The sequence below is a fragment of the Podarcis melisellensis genome (genome assembly GCF_964234715.1).
Source record: "Podarcis melisellensis genome assembly, chromosome: 15".
NCBI classification, from domain to species: domain Eukaryota; kingdom Metazoa; phylum Chordata; class Lepidosauria; order Squamata; family Lacertidae; genus Podarcis; species Podarcis melisellensis.
The window spans coordinates 29,137,248-29,146,321 of record NC_138532.1 but is presented as its reverse complement, the minus strand read 5'-3'; the positions used below and the strand labels follow the sequence as shown (position 1 = coordinate 29,146,321).

The following is a 9,074-nucleotide window of genomic DNA, read 5'->3' as shown; positions in this document are numbered from 1 at the left end:
CAGCAGTTTGGAAAATGCTGGGAATTGAAACTGAGAGCTTCTGCATGCAAAGTGGATGGTCTGCTATTGAGCTTCAGTGCTCTCCCAAAGGACTTTGGTTGCCTTTTCCACTGAAGTGCAGAGTAAAAACAAAGGTTTTAAGTACAATTGCCCAGGGTAGGGAAATCAGGTCCTTGCTCCTTAAGCAGCGCCTTACAGAAATAAAATAGCATTTTTCATTTGCTCAGGTGAGACACCCCAATGAGGACTGTTGTACAAAAGGCCAAGGGCCATTATAGCACAGGGTTTACCGAACAGAACTCCTGAAGGGTGTCAGAAGCTCTTCTACATTTGACAGCTGGGACTTTCATAAGAAATTACCGTAAGTACCAGAAGGCTGGGCTAGAAGAAAAGATCCAATGAGTGAATTTCACTGAGACCCAACCCAGCCGGCACTCTGCAAGCTGCTTTGAGCAACTCCCTTGTGGAGGGAGAAAGCAGGGTATAAATGTTTAAAAAGAAACAATGAACAATGGTGTGGACAAAGGTGCAGGAATTAATGTGGTGATACGAAGTGCCTCAAGGGGTTATCAGGGTGTTGAAAGCTGGGATCCGATGCTTAACCTTGAGCTCGTTGCAGCTTCTAACAGCTCTATATACTTCATATTGAGTCATTCCAAAAGCTCTGGCCCTGTTCTCCCTAACCATTACCCTTCTCTCTGTGTCATGGCCTAAGGGGGCCATTGTTAAATTCTAGCCTTCCACAATGGCACAGAATGAGAAGTCAGACATGCATATTTTTGTGTTATTCTGACCCCAAAGGCAGGAGAACGGTCAGCATGCTACTGTCTCCCTGCCTTTAGTCCAACCCAGCACCCCATATTATTTTGAACTACAACTCTCATCAGCCCCAAGCTGGAGGGCACTGGGTTGAGGAAGGCTGCTATAGGTAATTGAGAGAGCAGTTGCTGAACAGCTTGGTAGGTTTCTGGAGGAAACATCGGCTTTAGATCCATTTCAGTCCAGTTTCCATCCTGGTTTTGGGACCGAGACGGCTCTGGTTACCCTAACAGATGATCTCCGTAGACAACTGGATCGAGGCGGGTCAGGACTGGTGATCCTTTGAGATTTGTCAGCAGCCTTTTACATGGTCGATCATGATCTTCTGGACCACCGCCTTGCAGACGTGGGGATACAGGGCATAGCCCCTAACTGGCTGTGCTCTTTTATCTCTGGTCAGGGACAGAGGGTGGCACTATGGAGGGAAATGTCGTCGTGCCACTCCTTGGTGTGTGGAGTGCCGCAGGGTGCAATTCTCTCCCCGATGCTTTTAAACATCTTTATGCGCCCCCTTGCCCAGATTATCCGGAGCTTTGGGCTGGTCTGTCACCAATATGCTGATGACACTCAGCTGTATCTGCTGATGGATGGCTACACCGACTCGGCCCCAAACACACTGACCAGATGCTTGGAAGCTGTAGCTGGATGGTTTCGTGGGAGCCGATTGAAACTAAATCCTTCAAATAAAGAGGTCCTATGGCTAGGTCAGGATGGCATGGGGATGAGGGACTAACTCCCTTCTCTTGCAGGGGCCCAATTAGTGCCATTGCCTTCCGTTAAGAGTTTGGGTGTAATCCTTGACGCCTCCCTTTCCATGGAGGCGCAAGTTACAGCAACAGCCAAGGCGACATTTTTCCACCTTCGCCGCATCAAGCAGTTGGTCCCTTATCTTTCCCGCCCTGACTTGGCCACAGTGATCCATGCGACAGTCATCTCCAGGCTTGACTACTGTAATTCGCTCTACGCAGGGCTGCCCTTGAAGCTGTCCCAGAAACTCCAGCAGGTGCAGAATGCTGCAGCGAGGCTCCTCACAGGGTCTCTGCCATGGGAGCATATTCACCCAGTGCTTTTCAAGCTGTACTGGCTCCCGCTGGAGTACAGGGTCAGATTTTAGGTGCTGCTTTTGACCTTTAAAGCCCTTCATGGCCTAGAACCCTCGTACCTATGGGACCGCCTTTCCCGGTATGCCCCACGGAGAGCCTCAAGGTCCATAAATAGCAACACCCTAGTGGTCCCGGGCCCTAAGGAAGTTAGATTAGCTTCAACCAGAGCCAGGGCCTTTTCAACTCTGGCTCCAGCCTGGTGGAACGCTCTGCCTCATGAGACCAGGGCCCTGCAGGATCCGATTTCTTTTCGCAGGGCCTCTAAGACAGAGTTGTTCCACCTGGCCTTTGGCTTGGAGCCAGTTTGATTCCCTCCCTCTCTTTCTTTTTTCTTTTCCTTCTCCTGCGATGAGGCTACATTTTAATATTTTAATGTTTCAATATTTTAATGTTGTATTTTAATTTTGTTTTTAAGTTGTAATCAGTCAACTTGTTTTCATTATTGCTTGTAAGCCACTCTGAGCCCGGCCTTGGGCTGGGGTGGGCGGGGTATAAATAAAAATTATTATTATTATTATTATTGGTCAACCAACTCTGGGTGCTGGTCTGGCTAGATTGTTGGGTTCACCTGATCACATACAGAGTAAGCTGGAAAAGTAAGTCTGCCAAAGGGAACACTGTGAGTCCTGAATCTCCCTCTTACAAATTACAAAGCCAACAGAACCGGGTTGAAATATTTATTTAAAAATTGAAAACACACATTCAACATATCATACAAAGGGGGGGGGGATCTTGTATTTAATACAATAATTAAAAAGAGAGCTGGCACCTGGGTCAACTGGTAACCTGGCCCCAGACCTGTGGTGAGTGATTTTAGTCACTTAAGGGAAACTGCTCTAATGGAAGTTTTTGTTTGACACCCCTCACCCCAATTTAGGAAACGTTTAAAAAATAGAGGAGAAAGAGCGAGCACTGAGGAAGTCACTTTACTAGTGAGACAAAATGGCCTTTCTGCCAGGCTCAAGACATCACCCTGGCAGGCAGTCTTCTTCTGTTTTGTCCCCAACATGGGTGGCCCATCAGCCTGAAAACCTGAGGTAGTTGGGGGGGAGGGGACGGAGGGCAGAAGGGGTTGCGTAAGGGTAGTTCAGTGCCATATGGAGCCCCTTCTCCTATCATGTGCTGTGGCAGCAAGACTGTTCCTGCTGCTTTGGAGAGAGAGGCAGGCAGCTGAGTGGCCTCATTCAAGCTGGCGGTGGGAAGAGAGGGCTATTTGGTTCTTGGGCTGCTGCCACCCAGATGGCAGGAAGGCCGGGGGCATTAACAGGCACCACTTGGAGAGGCTGTTGGTCTAAGCAACGACTTCTTCAGAAGAACTGGAGAGGGGTAGGCAAGTCGGAATAACTCCCAACGGGGAGAGCAAGAAACTCTGGCTCCCCTGTGGGTCCCTCCAGCCCCTGCACCCCAATGGCAGTGTGCGAAAGACGGACTGATCTTGAGTGACTTGAGGGCAAGGAGGAGGGTCTGGAACGGGCCCAGGGACACTGTGGGACACGGCGCCACAAGTCAGACTCAAAAATTTCCCTGTTTTGCCTTGTCAAAGGCTGATCCTGGGCCCAGTCCAATCACCCACTCCATTGTTAGAGCTTCCAAAGTTCCCAGACTCTTTGGCAGCCCTTGGGGCCTTTTCAGATGACCCAGGAAGAATGTTATATGATGGTCACCTTTGTTTGGATTGTAGCTTGAACCCTCCCGCCCTCAAGTTGAATCAGGCTGGCCTGCCGGCAGATACCAGGCGCAGGGCAGTCCCACCCGATGCAGCAGGGAGGTTCTCTGCTTCCGAGTGATTGCCCCAGCTGGAGCGAGGAGCAGGCACACATTGGATTGCCCCCCAGTGGCAGGTTTTAATCTAGGGTGTACAGGTGTATCCATGCTTGTGTGTTTGTGTGTGTGTGTGTGTGTGTGAGAGAGAGAGAGAGAGAGAGAGAGAGAGAGAGAGAGAGAGAGAGCATGTGCACACACACACACACCTCTATCATGAACGAGGACAGTGCAGGGTTGCTGCCCAGATGTTTCCACTGCTGTATGGCTAATGACTCACAGTGATCACAAGGTGCCTGAGGCAGCCAGTCATGGAAGGCAGCATCAGTTGGGTGGGGGAGAAGCCAAGTCTACAACAGGATCCACATCGCCTTGCGTTGCTGGCTATTTCAGACTCTGTTCGGTCCAGGGAGGGCTGATGGGTTGTGCTAATGGACTCCATGTGAGAAAAGGGCAACTGGCCAGGTCTACATATGAGCAGGTGGAGTCCCTCACAGAGCCCAACATGAAAGCAGCTGCTCTGGCCCCATCAGACCCTTGCCAGCTCTTCCCGCTCTGAGATTCTCAGCTGTTTATTGCTGGCTCAACACACAGTGGGTTGCTCTGAAGCAGCAGAAAGGCCTGCTTTGTTGGAGCGGGCAGCGGAGCCAGAGAAGAGAGGGGCTGTGAGGCCAAGAAGTGTTTCCTGCCTGTTACGGGATGGCCTGTGGGAAGATGGCTGCCACCCATCTCCGGGATGGACCTAATCCATCCCTTCTATGGGCACCATGGTCTGTTTGTACTGAAGGCCCTCCAACCCTGTCATCCCAGGGTGGTCAAGCGCGCGCGCACACACACACACACACACACACCAGTTTCAGCAGGTCCTGCCACCCTCTTGGTTCTGAGGGCAAGAGGTGGCAGACAAAGAGAAGCAGCATGAGCAGAGAGATGTCACCATGGGCCCTGGTGTGGGTCGAAGGCCAAGGCTGGCAGCTCGAAGGTTGTGCAAATAAGGAAGTGAACTGAAGGTGGTGGAGGAGAGAGATGGAGTACGACTTTTGCAGAGAGGCTGCAAAGCTGGAACAACGCCCATGAGGCCAGTGTGGGCTTTGTGGGCTATGGCAGGCAGTGCCTGTGGATGCTGCTACTGTTGCTGCTATGGTGCTGGGGAGGTTCCTCACCTCCTCTCCCTGTGCCCCCTCTGCCATGGCTGCTACTACCTTCTTGACCAGCAGGGCGCCCTTGCTGGTCCAAGAGAGAGAGAGAGGAATGTCTTCGTGGTGAGCACAGGCTTTGCGGTATGTTCCAAAGAAGTTTATAATTCGTGTTCGGAAGGAGCTGCACCAATAGATGGTGCCTCTTCTCCAGCTGTCTCCTCAGGGGGCTAGATTAGCACCTGGGTAGAGAGAGAGAGAAAGGGAGAGAGAGGGAGAAAGCTCTTTGTCAGGTCTAGGCAACTAGGGAAGTCAAGGTATTGGTGTATATGTATGAATACAACCCATAACTAACCTGCTTTTGGAATAAATCTTTCAAGCACAGTCTGGATTCAAACCTCAGCTCTGGCTCCAGCTGGGGTTGCAAAGGAAGGAACAACAAAATAATTGGGAGCTCACTCAAGAGCATGCTTCCATTTCTTCCTTTGATGTTTGACACCTGGTGGCAGGTGATTGACAGATAGGCAGCTCCGCTTACCTTCCAAATGTGGCCTATCAGAGGAGGGTGGGCTATTTCCTTATCACTGCTATAAGGTAAGGCTTTCCTTGACCCAAGATTATTATTATTTTTGGCAGGGGTGCTCCACAAACAAAATTTTGCCCTTCCTGTGGTTGCAGCACTAACTCAAGGTGTTGGGAATTGAGATGAAAGGGCCTTCAACTGTGGTTCCTTTCCCTTTGCTGGTCCTCAGTGTCTTAGCAGGAAGGAGGCTACAGGCCCAAGTTGGGAGAATTGTGGCTAGGCCAGCAAGCCCAGAACCTGCTGTGGCCCAAAGGCCAGCATAGAAGCCAACAGGCCACCAGACTCACCATTCTCATCCCAGCCCTCAGCCACCCCTGCCAGTTCGTAGTGCTTCTTCCGCAGCTCTCCCAGGCGCTGGCGTTCCTTCTGCAACTGGTTCTCCAGCTCCAGGACTCGCACCTAGGAGGAAGGAGAAAGGCTTCTGGAGTGCAAGTGACCAGGCTGCAATGCCTCTCCCTTCTGCTCTGCCTGGCATTTTTTTACTCTCTTTTCTCCCTCCCTCTCCCAAATACCTGGGAATCCATTTCTTGACGCTTGATCTGTGTTAGCGTTATGGCGGAGAAGTCCATGCTGTCTGCAGGGGGAGAACACATAAGTTTACTCTCATTAATGGAAGCATGGAAGTGCAGGACTCATCCCTTCTCACATTGTGCTGAGAACTGCCTGGCAGCTGGTGAGCCCAGCTGTGCTTCCTGTGGGACTCAAGCAGTCAGATGAATAAGCAAAGTCAAAAAAGAAAGAGAGAGGCTGTAACTGAACTGAATGAAAAACAGAGACTGCTACCCCTCTGCCTTAGAGAAACAGGTGCCTACAGGAGATGCCTACCTAGACAGCATCTTAAAAAACAGAGACATCACCTTGCCGACAAAGGTTTGTATAGTTAAAGCTATGGTTTCCCCAATAGTGATGTATGGAAGTGAGAGCTGGACCATAAAGAAGGCTGATCGCCGAAGAATTGATGCTTTTGAATTATGGTGACGGAGGAGACTCTTGAGAGTCCCATGGACTGCAAGAAGATCAAACCTATCCATTCTTAAGGAAATCAGCCCTGAGTGCTCACAGGAAGGACAGATCCTGAAGCTGAGGCTCCAATACTTTGGCCACCTCATAAGAGAAGACTCCCTGGAAAAGACCCTGATGTTGGGAAAGATTGAGGGCACAAGGAGAAGGGGACGACAGAGGACGAGATGGTTGGACAGTGTTCTCGAAGCTACCAGCATGAGTTTGACCAAACTGTGGGAGGCAGTGGAAGACAGGAGTGCCTGGCGTGCTCTGGTCCATGGAGTCATGAAGAATCGGACACGACTAAACAACAACAACAGGAGGGAAAAGGGATCTCCAACTTCAGTTTCAGAAACTGACCTGTCTCTTGAATTTGCGACATTCCTGACTTGGTGGTAGCCACCACCCTGGCTGTCGCCTGGTTGACTCCCCGGGAGGCGGTCTGGAGCTTGCTGAGGTTTGCGCTGTCTTTATCTGCTTTCACCTGGCAGATCAAAGAGGAGAATCAGTGGCTTCTATGCAGGTGGGAGAAAAGGATTCTACGTGCCACATGTAGTGGAGAAAGAAAGTGATCTGCAACATGATGCTCCAGAGGAGCTCCAGATCTTACAAAAAGGAAAGGGCAGATCCCCTGTTGGTTGGGAAGAGAGCAAGCAAAGGCCCCCAGCGCCACTCTAATGCCATCCTAGAAGAAAAGCTCAAACACCAGGCACCATGGGTGGTCCTAGACTATATCCTCAGGAGCAAAACATTCATGAAATGCACTCTTGCCCACCCAAAGCCCCCTATCAGTTTCGTCTCCCCACTCCACAGATCAAACTTTTAGAAACTCTTATGGAAGTGGGATATTGAGACATTAAACTGGCTTTTCCAGAAAAGCCTTTGGATGATTGTCTATGCAGGAGGAGCACCCAAAGTGGGAAGCTGTAACAACCGATTTGTGATGGGGTTCCAGCTACAGCTGTACTTAAGCTGGAAGGAAGCCATGGATCATTTTGGTGAGGTAACATCACCAGGCCACAAATGCGTCCTACTGGCTCAGTTGCTTTGCCACTGACAGCAGATGAGAAAGAAAGCGCTGGTGGCAAACGGAGCAGGACACTGCCAGTCAAACGGCTGTTGACATCCTGACTGCCCAGGAAAGCCTATTAAGCTTATTTATTCCTTGTATGACTGGCTGTTGGCCACTTGCTCAGGCACTCAGCTCAACATTCAGGGGGTTGGACTAGATGACCCTTTGGACCTCATTCAATTCTATGGTTCTAAGGAGGTATCACAAGGCAGTCCCTACCTTTGAAGCGGCAACTAGTTGGGCTGTGCTTGCTGCAATTTCATGCGAGCAGACCATGAGCTCCTCAAACTTCCCCTTGCCTTGAACCACGAGGTCAGCAGCATCTCTAGGGAAAGATGAGAAAGGGATGTTAGAGCGCCACCCCTCACACTCCAGGGCTACAAGCTGCAGCCCCTCATCGCAGCACTGCCTAGCTCGCAGGCCAACAGTAGGCTATGAAGTAACCCCAGGGGTGTCTGCTGCCTTTTCTCCCCCAAACACTTACACCAGCACAGTTGCTCCCCAGCCGACAGCCTTGGAGGCAGAAATCAGCCCCTCCGTCCAGCGGGAATTTCTGGCGTAAAACTCCTTGGGGGATGCTGCTCCCTAGACGAGAAGAGGAGTGAGATCTAAGCATTGCCAGGAATAGCTGTTCATTCTGTCTCTCTCAATTGCCACCAGAAGTTCTGCACCCGCCACAAGGCCAAAGAGGTCAGCGCAATGCACTCCATTCACAGCCTTCTAGCTTCCATGGCTGTGAGCTTCAGCCTGACAGTGGAGTGGCAGCTGCCGTATACCAGGTAAACCCTTGGTGCACCTTGCTCAGTACTGCCTGCCCTTACCGGCCTTCAGCTAGTCAGGGCTTCCAGGCAGGGAGTCTTTCCTAGCTCTGCATGTGAACGCAGGATCTTGTGCATGCAAATCAGGTGCTTCACCACTAAGCCACAGCCTTTCCTGGGGTGTGCAGAGAGGTAAGAGCCACCTCACAGACCACCTTTAGATATTCCTGAACCTGGTGGTGTTCACTGGAGAACAAACAACCCGCTTTCTGTTTTACTCTTCTCTCCCCTCTTTCTCTCTTGCCTATGTTCTGAGGTTAGGTAAAAAGCTCTGCAAAGGGTATCTTAATCCCAAAGGGAACTCTGGACACAAACATTCCCTCAGAATGAACAGACAAGAATATATGTGAGTTATGAACTCTCCTTCTAACGAGTTACCAAGTGATGTAGCATCTGGACCTGCACCCTTACTGATGTCAAAAAACTGTTTCATTGGCAAAGTGGGAGCTGCATGTACCCTCTTGTAAGAGTGACCATGGGATGCCCAGCTATGCTCCGCTTGCCACACCTGTTCCAATTCATCTGAGTTTTAGTTCTGTTTTTTTGCTATTCAACCCTATTTATCCAGCATTGCACCTTTGAAAGACTGGCGTTTTCAAAATTTTATGTATACTGCTTTGAGAGGCTTGATCTAATAATTACAACACAGTACTCTAAATAAAGCAAATTAGTTTAACTCGCCCGGCAGTATGAATTGTGTTCATGTGGGCCGATTCTCATACTCCTTTGTTAACTCCACATACATTGATAGCAATGAGAAAACAGAATCCCTGTGGGGGT

At 50.3% G+C, this 9,074-nt stretch overlaps 1 protein-coding gene across 2 annotated transcripts in view; it reads right to left on the bottom strand.

The window, feature by feature from the left end:
- Nucleotides 1-2,585: 2,585 nt before the first annotated feature.
- Nucleotides 2,586-9,074, bottom strand: part of HIP1 (huntingtin interacting protein 1) — a 71,137-nt gene continuing 64,648 nt past the window's right edge. For both annotated transcript variants that reach the window (XM_081889766.1, XM_081889767.1), the window contains exons 26-31: nucleotides 7,961-8,061; nucleotides 7,696-7,801; nucleotides 6,765-6,888; nucleotides 5,915-5,976; nucleotides 5,690-5,801; nucleotides 2,586-5,061 (exon numbers count right to left, since the gene is read on the bottom strand). In XM_081889766.1, the coding sequence (XP_081745892.1) occupies nucleotides 5,042-5,061; nucleotides 5,690-5,801; nucleotides 5,915-5,976; nucleotides 6,765-6,888; nucleotides 7,696-7,801; nucleotides 7,961-8,061 (525 nt within the window). In that variant the 3' untranslated portion in view covers nucleotides 2,586-5,041. The remainder of the gene's footprint in view (nucleotides 5,062-5,689; nucleotides 5,802-5,914; nucleotides 5,977-6,764; nucleotides 6,889-7,695; nucleotides 7,802-7,960; nucleotides 8,062-9,074) is intronic.